The sequence below is a fragment of the Seriola dumerili genome, unplaced genomic scaffold (genome assembly GCF_002260705.1).
Source record: "Seriola dumerili isolate Sdu_G_001 unplaced genomic scaffold, Sdu_1.0 BDQW01000091.1, whole genome shotgun sequence".
NCBI lineage: Eukaryota > Metazoa > Chordata > Actinopteri > Carangiformes > Carangidae > Seriola > Seriola dumerili.
This window is the reverse complement of record NW_019174346.1, coordinates 707995-730681: the sequence shown is the minus strand read 5'-3', so window position 1 is coordinate 730681 and position 22687 is coordinate 707995. Positions and strand designations below refer to the sequence as shown.

General features: G+C 43.4%; 1 protein-coding gene across 1 annotated transcript in view; it reads right to left on the bottom strand.

The window, feature by feature from the left end:
* Positions 1-22687, bottom strand: part of LOC111222167 (unconventional myosin-XVIIIa-like) — a 63185-nt gene that overhangs the window by 22836 nt on the left and 17662 nt on the right. Inside the window, exons 10-20 of the mRNA XM_022745756.1 lie at positions 20705-20875; positions 19761-19851; positions 19126-19318; positions 17433-17519; positions 9833-9971; positions 8875-9034; positions 8579-8765; positions 7220-7445; positions 6978-7087; positions 5764-5829; positions 4111-4239 (exon numbers count right to left, since the gene is read on the bottom strand). Coding sequence (XP_022601477.1) covers positions 4111-4239; positions 5764-5829; positions 6978-7087; positions 7220-7445; positions 8579-8765; positions 8875-9034; positions 9833-9971; positions 17433-17519; positions 19126-19318; positions 19761-19851; positions 20705-20875 — 1559 coding nt within the window. The remainder of the gene's footprint in view (positions 1-4110; positions 4240-5763; positions 5830-6977; positions 7088-7219; positions 7446-8578; positions 8766-8874; positions 9035-9832; positions 9972-17432; positions 17520-19125; positions 19319-19760; positions 19852-20704; positions 20876-22687) is intronic.

Sequence of the window (22687 nt, the reverse complement as noted above, 5' to 3'; positions counted from 1 at the left end):
TGGGCTTGGCACAGCTTCACAAGGTTAACATGCCAGGAAATATCAATCAAAGGAACTTGTGTGACTCTCTGTCTCAACACTCTGTAAATCTTGTCTGTGGAGAGAAGGGGAGATGGAAATTACTCAATAATCCACCACAGCCCAGCTTCTGTTCTACAACTCTGGTGTTGACTGGCTGAATCAGTAATAATATAAACAGAATGAGATTCAGTGTGAAGTCTGTTCCATACATATACCAGCTGGATAGCAATAAATCTAGCAAACTGTGTTGCAGCAGCATGTGACAAAAGGAGAAAGAAAGGGGAAGCAAATCGGCTTCAGCGCCTTACTTCTGATTTCTCTTCAGTCGCTCTCAGTCATTCATTCTCTCATTTTTTCTCATGTTTCGAAAAAGTTTAAGTATTCATTTAAAGTAAAAATAATCGGTCCTCAAAATTTGAGATTCATTCTATGTGTTTTATAGAGATATGTGAGTGTGTGTGCATGTGTGTGTGCTCTGCTGCCTGTCATTTTTTAATTATCCCACTGGGGATGAATAAAGTTCAGTGAATTGAATGGAATTAAAATGACAGATTTTTGAGAGAAACTGGGTTTGAAAGTGCTATGACAGTAATTTGCATTGACATGTACACAGTTTAAAGGGGCAGTATGTTAGTTCTCTCTGCCGCCAAACGCATCTTCTTGCTGGGAGCGAGTGGCGGTGATGGTCACTTGCCAAGAGGTTATAATACACCCTCAGAGCAGCGCTACTTCTCAAGGGCAGACTACAGTGACTCATTGTTGGAACGTGAAGAGACAGGCCAGCTGGGCCAAGGCTAGCAGGTTAGCATGCTAACTTCAAAGACAAAAAGCAAAACAAAAGTTGACATTAGTGTTTGTTTCCATCTCTGGAGACAGCTGTTAGCAAGTGAAGGAATGAAGTTTGATGCTGAACTCACAACAGCTGTTATTGCTAACATTAGCTATAGCTCCTTTACACTACAACATCCTGCAGCTAACAACTGATAGTCAGTGGTCGCCCTCATAACTGCATGTCACGCCTTGCCAAACTAAATTGAGCTTGAGCACAATAAAACTATGAGATAAAAATAAAGTTTTGTCTTTTCATTACAGGTCCATGTGCAGAAGACTGCCTCTTGCTAATGGATTTTGTAACTGCACAGTTGCCTAGCAATTCTGAATGGTGCCTCGCTGTTGATTCTCTTCAAGTTTCTAGCAGATGATATGAAGCATCAGGCTCCTAGCCCGCTTCATTGTAGGAATAATGTATGACCTTTGACCTTAATAAATAAATATATATTTATATAATACAAAAATGCACACACTCTCTTCTCCTCTTCAACTAATGTCCTTTACTACGGCAGATGAAAACATAATCAGTGCCACGGGTGCTCAGCTCCGAGGCACTCCTCTACAGCTAGAATAGCTGAGAGGATCCCCAAGGCATCTCTTAATATTCCTTCGGGCTTATTATTATTCTTCCGCCAAATTTTGGCGCGTAACTTGTCCCGCAGCTTTGAGAAAACCCCGGTAATATATACATCAAAACGTGCGTCTTGATCCCGAAAGAGTGCTATGACTTTTTGGTGTTAAAATTTCCAAATTTTTCCATAGTTTATTCCAAAATACTGGGAATAAATAATGCATTAGGAATGCATTGGAATTTTCTTTAAAAAACCCACAAAATTTCACCTTTTTTCTATCAAAATTTCACCTTTTTTTTGAGTCACCCAGCTCTCTCATACCTGGACGTAGAAATGTTGTCAAACTATAAAACGGAGGAAAACTTCTGCTCTCTCCAAAGCAACTGTTTTTACATAACATGTAAACTTTTCAAACTATGAGCACTCAAAGGAGGAGTGGAAATCACTTTTTCTTCAAAGTTAGAGTGACAGCGTCAGTTGGCTAGAGTGCGTGAAGCAGTAAAAAATAACCTTTATTTTTATTTTTAACTCGAGCTTACGGCCAAACCGTAAAAAGGAGACAAATAATTCTTTCTGAAAATGTAGACATAGTTGTTGGGATTCATAAAATGTAACTTTGACGGGCAGGGTCTGCACAAAATTTAAACGGGGGTGCCGAGTCCGGCAGCAATACCTGTCTCACTCTCATTGACACCTAATTGTAATCGTCTTTTTTTTTCAAAGAATCTCACTCTGTCTTCGCACTGAGCTTACTCACTCATTTTAAGGAATATCTGAATAAAATAGAGACCTGTAAGAAACTTCTGGCTTCAGTGTCTGTCACGGTGTTTTCGGTTTTTGAAAAGAAGTAACGGTTTTCTCATAACTTGCAATTGTTTTAAGCCATGTGAAGCCAAATTCTGGGCAGATTTTCACATTGCCATGGAACGGCAGCTCCTGACCTGTGTGTCGTGCGTGCGTGCGCCTAGCACCAAGATAACCAACTTCTCGAACAGGTCTGTCTAGCTTTACATTAGCCGCATGTTAGGTCTTAAATTACATTTAGTTAGGTCTTAAATATGTAAGTCCATTTACTGCTTCCTTTGTTGCTTTTCTTTTTGTTTTGTTAAATGAGTGAATGAAGTTGTGACGGTCTCCGCTGAGACAGAGGAGAGGAGAAGCTACTAGCCCTCTCTCGCTGTCACTTCTAGTCGCGTTGCTCTCCTCCCCAGTAATGTTAAATTTAGCACCGAAAAAAACATAATAGTGGTAATTTAAATAGCGGTTCATGGGATTTATTAACCCTCAGGGGTCCCTCTGTCCTTTTTTGGACATTTTCTTCACTTTTCTTTTTTGATTTGCTGATCATTTTGGCTGTGTTACAGCTGAAGGTATGGATTTCTGCAAGAAAGTGTCTTTTTTGACATATTTTTAAAATCTAATGTCAGTTACTGTTACAGGTCTATTATACACTGGTAACACATTTTGTACCCTCTGGGGTTCCTCGCGTCCAAAAAAGGACACACAAAGAAAATGCTATAAAATCATCATATATCAATATTTTTTCTGCTTTTTTTTGCATACATCTCTTAAACCACTTCAGTTCTGCTCAAACCTACCAAATGTTTATTAGTTTTCAGGATTTTAACCCTTTAAATGCCAGTTTGAAGACATGTTGCCTCTTGTTTTATTAAAAAACAACACAGAATATGAGATATTTCCCACATAATACATGATGGAGGGATGTGACATTGTTTTATATCAGAGTCTTTTATATCAAGACATTTCTCAAAACCAGAATATGATCAGGGTCACTTTTGAACACTGGAAATAAATCATGTACTCATCCCGGCAGTAGCCCCCGTGGCACTCAAAATTTCCCTGGAATTTTCTAGTTGTTTTACTGGCATTATACAAGTGAACAAGATCTCTACACTAACAGTATGTCGCAGTAGATGGAGACCAGTAACGCTGATTCTGTTTCTGCTGGTTCATCACTGCCCAACTGAGGGGGCACATTCATTTACAGTAAACAGTAATCACAGAGCGGGAGGACGACTGCAGGGTCCATACATCACAAGAGGACATGTGTGAGGTCCAGAGAGATGGACCCATCACACACTGGGAGGAAAATGAACGACGGTTGGAGCAGCATGTTTGATACTGCTGCATTTAAGGGGAGTGGTTTGATAAAAAGCAAAAGGAGCGGACGTGTCATTATCAAATATTCCCATGGGAAAGCCGGTTGGATGGATTACGGTACAGGACAATGGGGGAAGGGGCGAGAGATTTAGAGAACACATTTGTAATTAGCTGAAGATTTACAGCAGAGCTGGTTAGATCTGCCCCAAGAGCAGAGCAAACAGGCACTAAAATTAGCTGTGAACAAGGAACTCTCAACTCCTGGTGGACTCCGAGGCAACAAGCCCTCTGGAGCTCATATTCTACTTTATAAAAAAAAAAAAACGGCATAGCAGTAAAATGGACCTTGATAGTTTGTGAGCCTCTGCAAGCACAACATTTAGTTTTGCATTTATAATTTGTGTTATGCGACGTATCAAAATTTACCCATTTCATTTTTTTCTCATTCAAAAATGATAATTTGGGGTAAAATTTATGACAGAAAAAGATACTGTAAATATATCCTCTGTGTTTTCAGCTTGGACCAACGTTGGACAGAGCCTTTCATCTCAGCGTGACGTCCTACCTTTCTTTTCTTGAAGGCCTGCCGTGCCAGGTAGCCTCTACAGGCAGCTTGGAACAGGGTGAGATTACGCTTGGTCTGCTCATCCCTCTGTTCCTCCAGCTTAGCCAAAGTGCCAGCTCTGAAAAACAACTGGAGCACAACACACACACACACACACACACACACACACACACACACACACACACACACACACACACACACACACACCAGATCAAATTTAATTATTTGTAAAGAATGAAAAATGATTGAGAGATCATGTAATGCTTGTTTCAGCCATGGGGAAATTAGATTTAGAGGTCCTGCTCTGTGTGGAGCACAGCAGCAAAATAAAAACAGGAGTTAAAAAGTAAATAAGTGCAGTGAAGCAGTAAATCAATAAGAAACAGTGTAATCCATGGACAAGTGAGTCTTATCTAAGTGTGAAAGCTGTGATTAAGTTATTATCTCGGACAATCAGCCTTGTCTGTTTCTAATCTGGGCCAAAGGTAAAACACAGGTAAACAGCCAACAGGAAGCAGATCACGTCACTGCCTGTCTACACCTCAGAGGGATTATACTGTGAATGCATTCTAGATATGATGGCAGTGAACTATTAAAATGGATGGATGATGACAGAAAAACTGTCTCCAACCAAGGTCTCTCTGCACAAGTCCCATTGCTTTATGAATTACCAAATCTATATGTGACCTGTTAACAAAGCACGAGCTGGAAATGATCAAACAGCTTTAGTAGGAAATCTGCACACCAGTAGGAGGAGTGATGCATTCACTGGCATCAATGAAAATTGCTTTTCAAATTGCTTAGCAGGTCTTCAGCTGAAGCTGTTTTTTCATCGGCATCATCAAATGTATGTGGTACTTTCTAAAACGTACTGTATATAACTATGCTTTTTTTATATGTGGCAATCACTAATGGCAGATTTGATCTGTTAAGAGCTTTGAATCCACTGCTGTAAGCTTATTTGGGCCTGGTGTAATTGGCATGCAAGTGGGACAGGTTGCTAAGACACCAGTGGAATGCTTTGTGATGGCCAAATGCGCTTGTCTACTTCTGAGCCCAGTTCACACTCCAAAGTGCGGCACCATGGGAAGCTGCCTCCAAATCATTCTTGTGTCATGTGTTCTACACTGCACATATCTGGAGCATGAGTCCCACTGTTTTCTACATTATTGTTTCCTTTGATTTCCTTCTTGGCTGATGGCCACTTTTCCAGCTGATAGGATTAGACCTCAGTGTGCCAGCCAGTGTTTACTGTGATTACTTTACAATGGTCGTGGTGAAAAACAAAGAGAGCCATCAGTTGTGAGAATTTGCTCTAATGACCTGAAAAGAAAGAGGGAATTATGGTCACATAGTCGGGCAGAGCAGAGACATGCCTCTCAGGTAGCCATTGGCTAAAAGCCTTGGCAACTCTCCAAAAAGAGGGAAGGCAAACAAACGTCAAGGAAGAACAAGTGTACTGAAAGACACACTCCCCCAGACAGCCAGTGTCCTTCAAAAACATAGAAGAAGAGAAGGAGCTGTGAACTGCAGCTTTGTGTTTCCAGCTTTAAGAGAAGGGAAACTGGCAGCGAGTCACACAAACCACACACAAAGGTTTGTACAATCATTTTAAAGCTGTGTATTGATTTGAGATGTGATGCCATTACTCACTCTGCTCAGACCCATGTGGTAGCTGCTCTTCTCCAGGTCCAAGGACTCCAGTAGCTCCTCCACAGCCTGGGCAGAGGCACACACATATACACACACACACACACACACACACACACACACACACACACACACACACACACACACACACACACTTTCCTTCAACTGCTGCATCCAGTGGGAACTTAAACCAACACAGCAACAGTTCAGTAGTCCTCACTTCAGTTCAGTAGTCCCAAGTCACCATCCTGAACTAATGATACAGTGCAGTTTTCCTGACTGACGTCAGAAAGTAACAAAGGAAACACAGGAAAAGTTTGGTTCTCCAGAACCTCCCAACCCCAACAACAAACCAATTACAACTTGTCCCACACAATCCACCTGCTTCTGGCTTATTCCTCATGATCCCCTTGTGGTCTTGCCGCGTTTGCAGCTTTGAACATACATAGTCTACGCAGAGGAGCACCATCGGCCAGCGGGGAGCCACTCCTATCTATCAGCCTGGGTATACTGTAGGTGTATTATTGTCTTAGCCTCTTCTCTCCACTTGAGCCCCCAGCCTGAAACACCACATCTAGATTACAGCAGGAAAGGTTTGCCATGAGCACTAAGGGGCTTTTGTTTGCCAGTGTTTCCACAGAAACTCAGCCCCAATACACTGACACAGGGGAAAAGAGCTTTTCTCCCCCTTAAAACCATTCTTTCACTCTTTCTCTCATTTTCTCTCTAGAAACAAACTTTTATTTTTATTTTTCCCTCCACTGCACTTCAGCTCTTGCAGAGGACCAGTGCAGAGCACACCCTCACTGATGGTTGACTTCTTAGACTAAAACTCACACCAGGTTTCCTCTAAAGCTTTTTCACAATCATTATTCCTGAATTTAAAACAAAAGCACTAAAGAGCTGAAGCGACTGTCAAAGCCTCAGGGGAAACGAGTTTCCAATGCCCAGATGACAAAGGATGGAGAGTACATCTATCTGAATGTTATTCTTTAGCTCTGAATGCAGTGAAGCTGATCTGCCTCTTTCACTGGCATGATACTGATGAGGTTAAGTTGATTAGATCATTACAATAGCTCTGACAAATGCAGGTTTATTTCTCTGTCAGTTGGCTGCTGACAAATCAGGGGCAGACGTAATGAAGCTGCCTCTTCACAACATTAATCTTCACTGTGCTGGGCAACTGGCAGAGCAGTACATTTCACTGATTGACTTACTCTCCTCTCGTCCTTCACTATGTAATTCCTCCCGTGCTTCTTGGTGAGGTGCGGCGCCAGCACATCGAAGCGCCGCCGAAACTCAGAAAACACCATGTGATCAGGGTAACCTGTGAAGGTCAGCATTGGATAACAACATTACATCCTGCAAATATTTCTACACACTGATGGGTTGGGGTTATGGACAAGGAAGTGTGTATTTCTAAACCTGTCCTTGGTTGTTATTGAAGATGCTCCCTCACCTTGCCTGTAGATCCGGAGAGAATCGAGCAGCTTGGAGCCACGCAGCTGAGCACGGAGCAAAGCTACATCTAGCTGCATTAAACCAGGATCTCCGCTCTCCCCCTGAGCCTCACATTCCCCTCCTTTGTACAGGGATCCACTCAGAGCCTTCAGGGCATCTGCTTTGGGTAAGAGGCAGTGAACAAAGTGAATCCTGGACCTGCGCACCATGTCAAGGAGAGCGTCCTGGAGAAGACAGAGAAGAGTCAAGAGAGACTAGTTAGAACAGGCCAATGTAATGACGTATATAATCAGGAGATCAGCTTCTTTACTTTTCCTTTTACTGTTGACTGAAAGTTTGTAAAGAATTCTTCTCCTTTAACATCCACATGAGTTAAATCTACTTATTCTGTACAATCATGTTTCTCAAGCACTTAACAACTTTATGACAAATGCTGGAAGACAGATGATACATTTTTATTTTATTATGTGTGTTTCTTTATACTGTATAAGTTTAATGTTAGTTCCATATAAGGCACATTTCCTTATAAGGCTTTCATTTCCTGACTTTTGTTGAGAATCACACATTTTAGATTAAAAACTAACGGTCCATATGTTTATGTTGGACTATGGGATATTATAGTTTTGTTTAGCCCTTTCCCCTCTCCTGGTTATTGCTACTTTATCTTTAAGAACCAGCTTTAGGAGCACAGAGCTCAGTATCCCTCTGAATTTCACACTTCACAGTTTACAGCCATAACCGTTCCATATTTCACCAAAATTCATTTGCCATAAACATGATGTAAACGTGATGATATGCAGAATTTGTTAATGGCATGACACTGGATTTAAAAAATGTAATCTGGGGTTTTGCAGAATTATTTCCTATCAATATTCCAGTCAAGCAATGTGCTTGGAAGTTCAATAGCTGCAGAGCTGTTCTCATAGCACACTAACACCAGGCTAATATCATTTTCAGATTTATCTCAGGCTGCAGCCCGAACACTGGCCTTCATCCCATCCATTTCATTTAAAGCTGCATCAAGCCATTTGTGACTGTTAAACAGATTCAAAAATCTACAGCTATGAGTCTTTATATATTCCATCTGTCCAGCTTCTACAGTTAAACTGGTGGCATCCAATAAACTGAGCAGCGTTGATTCTCGGTGGGCGTGGCAGTACTAGTACATCACAGGGACTCAGCTGTGTTAATGTTAACAGTGTTACTAATGGAGCTTCAATAGTTTGATGTCTTAATTTTCTAATTAAAGATCGACCAGCTGGTATAGTCACACGTCCAGCTCCCTGCTGAGGTAATAGTGGACAAACTTCTAAAAGAGACGCTTGACTGGCTGATTGGCTCCATCCTCTCCTCTCACCACTTGAAGCTTTATCTGGATGCACAAGGACTTCTTCTTGATAGCAGCGACCCCGGTGGTGAAGGTCTTTCTCATGCTGGTGGCCCGTCGCAAGGACAGCTGGGAAACACCTTCAAGACCTGCAATGGAACCAGACAAAACGGTGGCTCCAGCCGCTCGGGTCATGAACAGTGAGCTGATGATCTTCCTGCAAGAGATACAATCCCTCAGTGTGAAGCTCTGTAATAATCCACTACAGTAATATTTAATGTCCATGTCCCCAAAGATCAGACTCCTCCTGCATGTGCGGTTCTTACTTCTGGGAGTCCTGCAGGAGGCTCGTAGCGTTGGAAGAGGCAGGATTCTGCTTGGCGTAGTTCAGCCACCCAAAGACGTCGTACTCCACCCAGTCGGTCCCATGACTGTGACCAAGCAGGAAATGCTTTTCCTTTTCACTCTTCAAGAGGAAAGTTTGACCTGATGTAAACGTAGGAGGCACTGTGAGATCCGCTGGCTCGTTGTACACACACATACAGAGAGAGGACAAAAGTATACAGTCTGCATGAAGGGTCTCCTAACCTAGTTCTTATGGACTCCATTAGTCTGTCCATGCAATTTTTCTGTGCAATGTTTAGATCCCTGGTATTGTATTCTCATTATTATGCAGTGGTCTTCCTCAAATATGATCTGGTGGAGTATCAAAGAGATCACAGAGACAACCTCTTTTCTTTCCTGGTGTCTTTTTAGAAGCTGCCACCTTGGCAAGAGTTCTCCAGGTTGCCAACAATGTACACAGAGAGGATTTCTATCACACAATTACAGTAATACTGGTCATCGTGTTATATAGTGCATTGTGTTGGTATGAGGAGCATATTCTCCATGTTACAATACAGTGTATTGATACAAGTCTCAAAGATGTACAACAACACGTGGAAAAATATCTTTATCTAAAATGAAACTTCTAACAGTTGGTAAATATTGAGCGTATAGAGAGTGTCGAATGAAGAATGATTCTGTTCTCACAAACCATCAGAAATTGCAAATTTCATGCTACAACAACAAAGATGAAAGTTGTCAACATCATTAATATTAATATAACATGCATTATATTCGGATTAAATATTCATATTAGGTCTTTTTAGTTAGAAGATTGTAATTTTCTGCCAGTTTCTGTAAAGACCATGAGAACGCTCGCAATGCTTTGTATTAGCTGTGTGTGTGTGTGTGTGTATGTGTGTGTGTGTGTGTGTGTGTGTCAGCGTGTTGTCTCCTTGCCTTTGCTCTCGCCCTCAGCAGGTCCATAGTAGCTGAAGAGACGTCCCAACAGTGTTTCCTCTGACCCCCCCGGCTGCAGTGCCTCCTCCTCCATCAGCCACAACAGACCACGTGCCTCATCTGTCCGAACTGTCCGCACCTGTGATAAAAACACGAATACACACAGACACACACACAAAGGTCAGAACTCGTTGTTGTTTTACATGAGCAGAAATGACTATGTCACTGAGACTAACAAAGACTGAAGCTTTTTTATGTCGGCCTCTAGAACGATTCCTAACAGTCCCCATACATTACAGAAACCTAGAGGGTACAACACAGAGTACAACAAGTAACAAAGCACATCGCTACAAGGACATTTAGCTGACTATATTTAATGAGAACATACAGACGGATCAAAGGATTTTCAGCCTTTACTGTTTATCCTGCTGGGTGCAGAAAAAAAAAGCAAGATACAGCTTCTAATGAAACTCTGGCCTCTATAGCCAGAGTTTCATTAAATATTAGCTGCTCTCCTTAATGTCAGTAAAAGGAGTTTGCTGAATGTTTCCCCAGTATGAGTCAGTTGTCACAGGCCTAATATTAATATTAGCATTGGAAATTAAACTTTCAAAAGCATTTGTGGTCTATGTGCCCTTCAGCAGTTGCTACAATAATAGCACTATCAATTTAGTGTTTCCTTATAATCTAACTGGAAATAAAATGAATATGAGGAGTAGTGGGGGAGAAGGGATTAAAAAGTAATACAATTAGTATTTTAATTAGTGTGAACACAGAAAATAAAATAAAACCCACTCCACCACCGATGATCATGGAACAAGAGCTTGGGAAAGGTTTGTGTTCCCTTCTTTTGGGACACCAGTCACGTAAATGTAAATGGGACCTTATTGGGCCGTGCAGCACACACATTAGCATCAGTAGCATATGTTTAACCTGTTACCAGACACAAGCCCAGAATAGAATGTTTACTGTTCTTCATCCTTTTCATCACCATCATATGTCTGTGATGAGAAGGGTTTCAATTTTACAATCAAAAACAGATACTGAACCAAAGTTACTGAGGCACAAACATGATAGAAATTCAAGGTTTTTTTTTTTTACCTTGCCTAGTTTTTCTGTCATAATATCATTTGACAACCAGGAAAGACTGGATAGCAGCAGGGAAAGACCGCACTGGGAGTGGGCGGCTAGTTACCCAACCCACTACTCTCTCGTGAGAGAGACACCCAAACCTAAGTACAAAAAGTCACAAGAGAAAACAACCCGCGGGCCCTCCGAGAGGCGGGATGAAAGATGGGCCCAACAGGACGGACCACACGGCGACGACGACAATGGAAACGGACAACAAGAACACCAGAAATCCACCAGGGGAAAGCAAAGTGTGGTCAGAAAGGCCATCAGCAACCTTGCACTGCGACAGCAGGTGAGACAAGAGGGACCAAACGCCGGGGTAAAAACCACAGAGCCAATGGACCCAACGTCGCTGAAGGCACAAGCGTCACAGAGGAAGAAGGCCCTCTGGTGGAGGCCGAGCCCCCACGTGAGCACGAAGACCCAGTCCTCACCACCTCAGACAGAACAGAGCCAAATGCAGAGTCCAAGAAACCAGTCAGAAGGAGCAAGCTCAAATGGCTGAAGTTAAACGAAGCAGAGGCATGGCGCACTTTGGACACAGACCTGATCAAGATCTTAGAGGAATCACTGCATGGAGGGGCTGAGTCTAAGCTTAACCAGATTGGAGACATCATATACCAGACCTGCAAGGACAGGTTTGGCGAAATTGTCCTCAAACAGAGGACCGCCCTGAGAGAGAAGGGAAGGAGGGAAAAGGAAATCCTCCAGCTGGTGCAAAGGCGTCGGCACCTTCGCAAGAACTGGAAGAAGGCAACCCACGCAGAGAAAGAGAGTCTGAAAGCCCTGTGGGAGGAGGTCAGGAAAAGACTAGCCGGGCTTTGCGGAGCTGAACGCATCCGCAAGCGCAGCAAGCGGAAGCAAAAAGAGCGAGCCAGCTTCTTCAAGGATTCCTTCAAGCACGCCAGACAGCTGCTGGAGGAAAAGAAGAGCGGCAAGCTTGAAACCACCAGGGAGCAATTGGAACAACATGTCAAAGAGCAGTACAGCGATCCGCAAAGGAGCGTCCCCCTAGGAACACCTGGATACGTACCTCGGCCTGCACAGCCGACAGATGAGTTCAACATCATGCCCCTCAAGCTCAGTGAAGTCAGGCAATTCGTGGAGAAGGCAAGGTCCTCTTCTGCACCAGGCCCCAATGGAGTCCCCTACAAGCTCTATAAGAACTGCCCCAAGGTACTAGAGCTGCTATGGTACCTAATGAGAACTGCCTGGAAAAAGCAACTCATCCCATCCGAGTGGCAAAGAGCGGTAGCAGTTTTCATCCCCAAGGAAACAAACTCCAAAGACATCGGCCAATTCCGAAACATCAACAACAAGGAACGATCTTCTTCTCAGTGCTAGCCAGAAGGATGACCATCTACCTGCTGGAGAACGGCTATGTCGACACCAACTGCCAGAAGGCAGGGGTCCCAGGTTTCCCAGGATGTGTTGAGCACTCCACGATGATCTGGGACCAGATCCAGAAGGCCAAGCAGGAGAAGACTGACCTGCATGTCATCTGGCTCGACCTTGCCAATGCGTATGGATCAGTCCCACATCAGCTGATCAACTACGCCATGGAATTCTTCCACATGCCCACCTGTGTCAAGAACTTGGTAGCACAGTACTTCAGCAACCTGCAGATGTGCTTTTCCCTCCGGGATTTCACCACCGGTTGGCAGCGGCTTGAAGTAGGAATCGCGATGGGGTGCGCCATTTCTCCAATACTGTTTGTAGCAGCCTTTGAGATAATCCTCACTGGGTCAAGGCAAATGGTTGGAGGGATCAAACTGCCAACTAGTCAGAGGCTCCCCCCACTGAGGAGCTACATGGACGATGTCACCAGCCTCCTACAGACAGCAGCATGCACATCAAGACTGCTGAAGAGGATGGACGAGTTGATGTCATGGGCAAGAATGAGGATCAAGCCCTCCAAGTCTCGTAGCCTGTCACTCAGAAGAGGAGTCAGAAATGACAGCACCACCTTTGTCGTTGGAGGAGAAAAAAACCCACTCCTCTCAGAGCAACCCATCAAAGCCTGGGGAGGCAGTACACTGCGGAGCTTTCTGACAAACAGATCGGGAAAACCGTCATGAAACAGCTCTCTGACGGCCTAGCAAGGATCGACCAAAGCCAACTCCCTGGGAAGTACAAGGTCTGGTGCTATCAGTTTACTCTCTACAGGAGGGTAATGTGGCCCCTGAAAATGAGTGAGATCCCCTCATCGACCGTGAGTAAGATGGATGGAAAAGCCAACTCATTCATCCAAAAGTGGTTGGGGCTGCCACAGTGCCTATCTGAAGCCAGTCTCTTCGGAATAAATATGCTGCAGCTGCCACTGCAATCAATACAGTTGGGCTACATGCAAGAGAAGACCAGATTGGTTCTCGAGCTAAGGGAGTCCACAGACGAGTCAGTAAGGAACGCAAATGCCAAGGTTCCAACTGGCCGCAAGTGGAATGCCCAGACCGAGGTCGACCAAGCCGTCGGTCGGCTGCAACACTGGGAGATCATGGGCAGAGTCCAGGCAGGAAGAGCAGGGCTAGGATGGGGAGAGGCGCCACGCTTTTGGTCCAAGGCCAATCGCAAGGAGAGGAAGGAGATGGTGGTGGCAGAGGTGATGAGGATGGAGGAAGACCACTATAAGATCAAGGCCGTGTCGCAGGGTCAGCTAGGAAGCTGGACAACCTGGGAGGGAATCGCGAACAGGAACATCAGTTGGTCAGACGTGTGGAAGATTCCACAGGCAAGGCTCAGCTTCCTTATTCGTGCAACCTACGACACGCTTCCCTGCCCTCGGAACCTTCACCAGTGGTTTGGGAACGAAGAATGCTCCCAACGCAAGCCTCCAGCACATCTTGTCAGGCTGCAAGATCGCGCTCTCACAGGGGCGCTACAGATGGCGCCATGACCAGGTCCTGAGTAAGCTAGCCGAAGTGCTGGAGGAGTGTCGTCAGGGTAGCAAAGAACCACCATCAGCAGAGGATCCCACCATCTTTGTCTCGGAAGGAGGTGTAAGGAGAAGCACCAGGCCGAGAGAAACAGCAAGGCCTTTCTCCCCCGACCAGGAGTGGAACATGAGGGTTGAACTTGACAGGCAGCTCCGGTTTCCCACGGAGATCACCACCACATCTCTCCGGCCAGACATAATTGTGTGGTCAACCAAGGCAAGAGCTGTGCACCTCATCGAGCTCACAGTACCACTGGAGGAGGGGATTGAGGCTGCCTTCGAACGCAAGAAGGCCAAGTACTCAGAGCTGGCTCCTGAGTGCCGGGAGGCTGGCTGGAAGACTACCATCTACCCAGTGGAGGTCGGATGCCGAGGTTTCTTGGGGCTGTCAACCACACGCCTCTTGAGGGATGCAGGAGTGACCAGAGGGAGGTTAAGGAAGGCAACAAAGGACCTGGCAGAAGAGGCTGAAAAAGGGAGCTTTTGGCTCTGGCTGAGGAGGAAGGATAGGTGTTGGGGGAAGAACACCTAACCCCAGATAACAGCCGCAGGGGAGAACACCTATCAGCTGCAGGGGGTGACAGGGAGACGTCCCTGTCACTGCTCCGCCACCAGGAGACGTACCAGAATTAAAGGAGCGAAACGTTGGTGAATGTTGGTTTCTGGCTGATGATCCTGCAGCTGACCCATGGGCACCGGAGGAGGTGCGACAGGCAACAATGCCCAGCAGGTGGTAACATCTTCCTGTACAATCACTGTGTGGAAAACACTTTGGAGTCTGAAGCAATTCTGTTTCAACAGCTGTTGACGTGATACGAGGATCAATCAAAGCTTTGTTCAGATTCCCCCGTCTTCAATCAGACTCAGAGCTTTCAAACATTGTACAATTTGTCCAGATGATGTGAAGACTGAGTCCAGTACAAACCAAACACCCCTAAAGTACCGAAGTCAAAGCATCACACGGGTTCATTTATGTTTCCAGAATCAAACGGCATTCATACTTACAGTGGTAAGAAAAAGTATGTGAACCTTTTGGAATGTCATGGTTTTTTGAATAAATTTGTCACAAAATCTGATCTGATCTTCATCTAAGTCAAGGGTATTCAGAAAATATAATGTGTCTAAAATAATAACACAAGAAAAAATCTGATCTTTTATGTCTTTATTGAATACACTCATTCAACATTCAAAATGGCAGTGGAAAAGGTAAGTGAACCCTTAGAATTAATAACTGGTTGACCCCCCCTTAGCAGCAATAACCTCAACCAGGCGCTTCCTGTAGCTCTGGATCAGAACTGCACATCGTTGAGGAGGAATTTTTGCCCATTTTTCCTGGCAGAACTGCTTAAGCTCTGCCATATTCTTTGGACGTATCATGTGTATGGCTCTCTTCAAGTCAATCCATAGCATTTCTATTGGGTTGAGGTCTGGGCTCTGACTTGGCCACTCCAAAAGGCGGATTTTGTTTTTCTGGAACCATTCTGTTGTGGACTTGCTCCGGTGTTTTGGGTCGTTATCCTGAAGATTTCTCTGATAAACTTGGGAATTCATCTTCCTCTCAATGATTGCAAGCTGGCCAGGCCCTGATGCAGCAAAGCAGGCCCAAATCATGAGGTTTCCTCCACCATACTTTACGGTTGGGATGATGTTTTCATGACGATATGCCATGCCCGTTCTACGCCAGATGTAGAGCTGGGTGTTTTTTCCAAATAGTTCAATCTTAGTTTCATCAGTCCACAAAACATTTTGCCAATACTGCTGTGGAGTGTCAATGTGCTCTTTTGCAAACTTCAGGCGTGCAGCAATGTTCTTTTTAGTAAGCAGTGGCTTCCTTCGTGGTGGCCTGCCGTAGATACCCTGCTTGTTCAATGTTTTACGTATTGTAGATTCATGAACAGAGATGTTAGCCAGTTCCAATGATGGCTTCAAATCTTTGTCATTCGGGGTTGTTTCTTTACCTCATTGATGAGTTTTCGTTGTGCTCTTGGTGTCATTTTGACTGGGCGTCCACTTCTTGGTAGAGTAGCAACAGTCCCAAAGTGTCTCCATTTGTATATTGTTTGCCTAACTGTAGACTGGTGAATTACTAAAGTCTTTGAAATCACTTTGTAACCCTTGCCAGCTTTATGTAAATCAACAGTTCTTGATCGTAGATCCTCAAAGCTGTTTTTGGCGAGGCATGGCTCACATAAATGTGTTCTTCTTTTGCAAAACAAACTCCAAAAGTTTGAGGGGTTTTTATCAGTCAAAGTAGCTTTAGTCCACACCCCCTAACTCATTGTCTTAACGAGACTCCAGGTATGCTAAAACCTGACACCAATTAGCTTTTTTGAGGTCATTAATTCAAGGGTTCACATACTTTTTCCACAAGCACTATGAGGATTTTTTGGTTATTCTCAATAAAGACATGAAAGATCAATTTTTTTTTTTTTGCGGTATTATTTAAGACACATTATATTTGTCAATACCCTTGACTTAGATGAATATCAGATCACATTTTATGACAAATTTACTCAGAAAACCATGAAATTCCAAAAGGTTCACATACTTTTTCTTGCCACTGTACATACACACAAACCAAGGGTTTGAGTGTTACACTTTCTGGGTAAAGTTGTAGAATGAGTCATAGTTGTTCCAGTCCACTCTAAGGTAACCAGCCTGGTAAACTAATGCCTGAATGCACCCTGGGAACCAAATCCACAAAACCAAGAACTGTTTAAGCAGCTATCTGGAAGTTACACTGGAGACATCCTTATCAGCAGTGTACACTACACTGGCTGCAAATACAACACAGTATCAGTTTGGAGGAGACATATGACATCTATGAGGCTTGCAATGAATTGAGCATTAAGGCGGTTTGTGATAACGGACATCTGGGCAACAACAGAAAAAAAATCATCTGACAGTGAAAGAAAATCTTTGATCAAAATGTCTTTTCCTTCTAAGCGGCGGATCTCCAGAGTTGACTTTAGAAATGACTTGAAGGAATCAGTGTTTTTTTCCCCTTTGGTTTGTATTGTGATGTACAACAGTTCACTGCTTCTGATGACGTTCCCATTACAGTGGGGACCATTTTAAAAGTGCAGCACTCAAATCAAACGTCTTGGAATGATACCAAAGTGATCTACGACTCTCTAAACTCTGCCATTTCTGTTTCCATGGTGCACATCACAGGCTGTAAAGGCCAAACATTGATTTTCTTTCTTGAAGTCAATTCTCTAACCTTTCTTTTCCTGCTGCTTCCCTCTCTTTCTAGCCTGCCAAACAGCACCATTCAATATTCAAAAACTCACATAAAGAACAAAAAGAAAACATCTAATGCTTAAACCTGATATTCATTGTTGAATACAAACAGGGTGCCCAGAGAGCACTGTGTGAAAATAGATCATGAAAGGCATGCAAGTCCCTCAGCTGTTCAGAGAAGCAGTTATTATACAAATACCAGATTTATACATGAAAATGTCAAGAAAAAATAAGTGACTGTGCAAGTCAGAATAGAGTGTAATGTTAATAGAGACAATAAAGCATTGAACTCACCAGCGCTTGGCTTGAGGCTTGGTCTACCACTGCCACAGAGAGAGATGTGCTGGGCTCTGAGTCGTCTAAAGCCAGCTCTATGTTCTCCTGCATGAACACACACAAGCACGCTTATGGGAGACGTAAAAAGATGAAAAAATGAATTTCCTTATATGATTTATTCAGTATCTGATATAGTCTTCAGCATGCAAGGCTGGTTAATATCTTTCTATGGCTCTACACTGATATGTTTAATCAAGGGGGGTCTGACATATGTGTCATGTAGGTGTTAATGTACATGACAAGATATAAAAACCTTCTTCTCAGTGCATTTAAATGGGACAGTTACCTACAGTGTCTAAAGACACCCCTTGATCCCGTGAGTGCTCTGAGACACCTGTGACCCCCGCGCACATGGATGTTGATTTCAACAAGGTATCCTGGGTCACACATCTAATCGATAATCAATGGATGAATCCTGTCAATCATTTGCTGTTTCCAGCTTCTAAAATTTGAAATTTTATTTAATGTCAAAGCAGGTGTTATTTCCAAGGGTTTTTATGGATATTAAAAAGTAATTCATATTAAATGTAAGAAAATCAAAAGCATCAACAAATCTATTATAAGAACAAGAACGCCTGGCATTTACTGAAGCAGCTTTTCCTATAGGTAAATGGAAAAGCTAACAGATTTCATTACTGCTGCAGATGACAACATTTGCGGAATTAAGTGGAAATAATAAAATAATAAATTACCTACACCAGAGCAAAACAGGCATCCGGCAGCTCACAGTAACTACGTGTATGCTGCACAGGAAATGTGGGAAAACGTTGGCTGTGTTAATAGTGTGGCCGTGACAGATGCCAGTGTTCACGCTGACCGTGTGTGAGAAGTAGCCTGAGTGATTCTTGTTCTCTGCTGAGGAGAGTCAGCTCGCAGAGGAAACACTAAAGCTATCCACTCAGCTGCAGCACGCAATTTGAAAACATAAAGCATATCCCTGTTGTGTGTCTCACAGTTTAACCTGCCTGTCACTGCCACTATTGATACTGTGTGCTGTTTCAAATGAGTTTGACCTAGTTTTCAATGACAGTTTCACAGCTTCTTATATTTTCCAGATGTTCTGAAAAGAGAGAATTACACTACACAGATTTATGCAATACTTAATTTCACTCAAAAATCCCTTTCTCCCAGGCAGAGGATGTGGGTGGGATGTGGGTGGGAATTCCCAGGATCCTTCTCTACAGTATTAAAGTAATATAATCAGGATCTCAGCTCAACTTTAGCATGCTATCAGCTGAGCTCTGAATAAGAAGAATGCTTCTAAGATCAGAGTTGGGACAAATATAAGGTGTAAAAATGTTGAACTCTCTGTGGCCAGTTATTGTGGCCCAGCCCTGCTCCTTCATCACTGCAGCAGCACCGCTGTGCAGGTGGGCGTGTCTCCCGACAGCAGTTATGAGTGGCTTTACTTTGATCTCTGCAGAGGAGGTGAAGACTGGCATCACTAATGAGGAGGTCTAACACATGAACTACTTTGGCTTGTCACAGCTTGTGACAGGTGGGAGGGATGGCGTATCTGATGTGTGAACACATACACTATTGGAGTTGATATATTGGTGAGAAAGCAGCAGACAAAAGATACAGGGGGAGGAGAGACAGTGAGAATGAGGCCACATGTATGCCCAGTGCACAACACTTCACATATCCTCACTTCTTTGTATCTCTCCAACTCCTGAACAAAGGTGCGCTGGTAGAAGAGGGTTTGCAGACGCTCCTGAGTGTAGTTGTGGCAGAGGTCCTCAAAGGTTGCGCCGCACTCACGCTTCGCCAGCCTGGGGTTTTGAAAGCCTGGTGTGTCCACAATGAGCAGAGAGCACAGGGAGTTCTGGCTGGATTTCAAGGCCCTGAAGCACCCAGGACACACACACACAAACACACATGTACACACAAACATTAGCACTTTGAGACAGTGTTCTATTGATTACATTCACTGCATATAACCCCTAGCTTTAACCTTAGCTCTCTCCACCACATCCCTCACTGTAACCTTCACCAAACATGATCCAAAGTCTGTCCTACGGCCGAAATCCAACTCCTACATTACAAACAGTCTCTTATCTTCCTAAACCACCCATCCAACCCATTACAATCCAACAATTAAACCCCCCAAAATTATGGTAATGTAAATTTTATCATATAATTTTACTCAAGATGTCAAATATTATTAGTTAAAAGAAAATATTCATAAAGCACAAGGCATCCACACATTTCCACTAGATAATGGTGCAGCCAAAACCATGACGTCCTCAATTTGACACAGCTTCACTAAACTACTGAGATACTAACCGGTTTATTAAAGAGATGAGGATAGTGAAGAGTTCAGAGTAAAGTCCAGATGCTACGGCTTCTAAACACTCCATGGCTGTTGCCTTGGATCCTGGTATGAGAAGCAGTCAGACACAGAACAATCAAAAACAGTCAGCTCGCAACAATCTCATCTGCAAACAACATGACACCAGGAGAATGAGAAGAGCACATTCTGTTTTTGACTGAAACAACAGTCAGTAAATTTGCTTCGACAAGGATGTACTAGTACATTTGAGCACATTATGCCCAAAGGCATAAAGTATTCAAACTGAGTCTGAAATTGTGTCTGTAAAGCAGAGTCATTTAGGGACTCAGGTGTTTCCGAATCAGTCAGATCAAACAGCTCATACTCATGTCTGTGCCTGGCGGCAATGGCCACCTGTTAAGTTCTCCTAATTCAGTCCACTATCACACAAAATAGTGAGTTTATGGTGCTTGGGGGTGCATGTGCGCGCACACACACACACATCTATGACTATATGCTCATGTGTGAGGGCAGATAGAGGGAAGGTAAAACAGAGGTCAACTCTGCCCATCCCTGCTGTCATAGAGTTTTAACTGCATCCTCCTGCCCTTCAAAGTATGTCGCAGTCCTGATGGAAGTCAGAAGACCTGCACGTATGAAAAATCAATGTGAGGCAATTATGATTTCAAGGACAATGAATGAAGAGTGGAACCAAAACTGCTTGTCCCTACATAGTGTGTGCACTTATCTGTCAATAGCCATTGTAAAGCTGTGGTATTCATTACTAAGATAAGCTTTACTTTCTCCAGAGCATGCAATTTCCCTCAGGTGATGAGCAGAGGCGAATGTGTGTATGTGTGCAAACAGAGTGAAAGTGACAAAGAGAAAACGAGGGGGGGTGGGGGCTGTGAGAAATGAAGAAGAAAGAGTCTGTTGGTAAATGTGGTGTGTGGAGTACCTGCATCTGCTGTGCCATTTTCGTCAGAAGCCTGGCGGATGGTGCTGGCTCTGGGCAGGGTGCCCTTGGCCTGGTGCTTGAAGATGGAGGAGGAGAGCTCCTCCAGGGTGCAGCCCAGCAGGTAGGCTGCCTTCTGGGCCCACTCATGACGTGCAAATTGTTTCCTGCCAGCTGAGACACATGCATGAAAACGTCCATTAGCCCTTCTGCCAACTACTGCAGGCACACAGCTAGCCTGGTAGCTTTGTGACAATCCTGTCTGTGACAGTGTGGGATTACGTCTCTGGTCAAGCTGACACTGACACAGCTGGCGAGGACAGAACCAAAAGCATGCTGAAAATACTTTGAATATTGAAAATGAGACAGTCAGCATCTACAAGTAAAAGCTTCTATTGTTTAATGTTGAGAAAATGTCTGAAGCTGAAGTAATAATTGCCCATTTTATCATGTTTAGAATGAAAGCAAAACTTATCATTAGTGGGGACACAATTAATTTATTTACATAAAGACCTCTGTCAGAAAAGACAAGTTTCTCTTTAATCTACTGGCTGCTGATGGAAACATGCAGATAGGAGCACAAACTTCCGTTTTAATCCACCATGAAGTGGTATCTTCTAAGACATGAGACAGAACCTGAGGGATTTCACACAGAGAGTAGTGGGCTCTATCTGTTTCATCAGCGCTGCAGAAGCCCTGCACATTCTTCATGATGATAAGCAGGATGGAGGGAAGACAAGCAAAGACATTTAAATATTTGCTTTGATAGATATTCGCCACCACAGCTATTTAAATTCTGGTAAAACATCAAAGAAGAAATTGGGTTTTCCAATATAATTGAATATTACTGAATAAAACATTAAGAAGTTCATGAGTCTCACAGACAAAAAACTACATACAACACATGCACTTAAAAAGCACCCAGACTCAGTGTGGTAAGCCTTTTTATAACTGCACTAACCAGACACAAGTGTTGACAGTACAGTACACACAGAGCTGTTTCCGCTGGTGCCTTTAATTAGTTCTGTTGGATTAGAGACCATTGCTGCCCTCTTGTGTCTCACTGTGAAGCTGCCAGTGAACGGCCTTTATGTACTTTTTATATTGTGTGGTAAAATACAAACTCAGTCCTGGCAGCAGAAGCATATTTTTTAAAAGGCGTGGAGTATTTTTAAGACCACGAGACAAAATCTAATTGAGGTCAATTCTTGGTCATAACTTTTATCCCATCAGGCATTGTTTCTTCATGGGAACCACAGGAATCCTGAGTCCACAAGTCACCCAGTGATTTTCCGATCAGAACAAAGTTGTTTAGGGTCTGTATTCCCAACAGCAGATGCTGCGCAGGACAATATTCATAGCTGTAAATTTTAAAAACTGTTCCTGGATGGTGTTACGCTGCCATCAGAAAGATTGGCAGCCAGCTGGAGGGAATCACTGAAGATACTTTGGCAAGCAATTCTGCACAAGTGACTGGCAATTACAGCACTGAGAGTGAAAAATGAACAAACATATCAATAACAGAAAATACAGAGATGCTGCCATTGCTACAACACAGTCCGTGTGTGTTTCATGTTGCATGTTATTTTAATACGCTGTGTTTGGTAACCGGTTCCAAAGCACAGAAAACTACACATCAGGTTAACTGTAATGTCAGTCACATAAAAATATTTTTGTAGATAGATGAAGATTCCTTAGTTGGACTTTGACTCTGCCAGTCAGTTCTGCACTGAAGAGAGTTGAAATTAATAAATACAGAGAATCCAGCTGCAGCAGCAGAAGAAGAAGTCATTTTAGATTAGAATAAATAACGACTTTTAAATCTCTGTTTGGACAGACATTTATTAGAAAAACATAAATAATTCCATCCTTGAAAAGCCAAAGGGCCCTTCATATTTAGAAATAAAATATGACTAATACTAAACTCACCCATCATAAAAATCTTTTGCATGGCTCCAGCCTTTTTAAATGGCACATATCTAATTT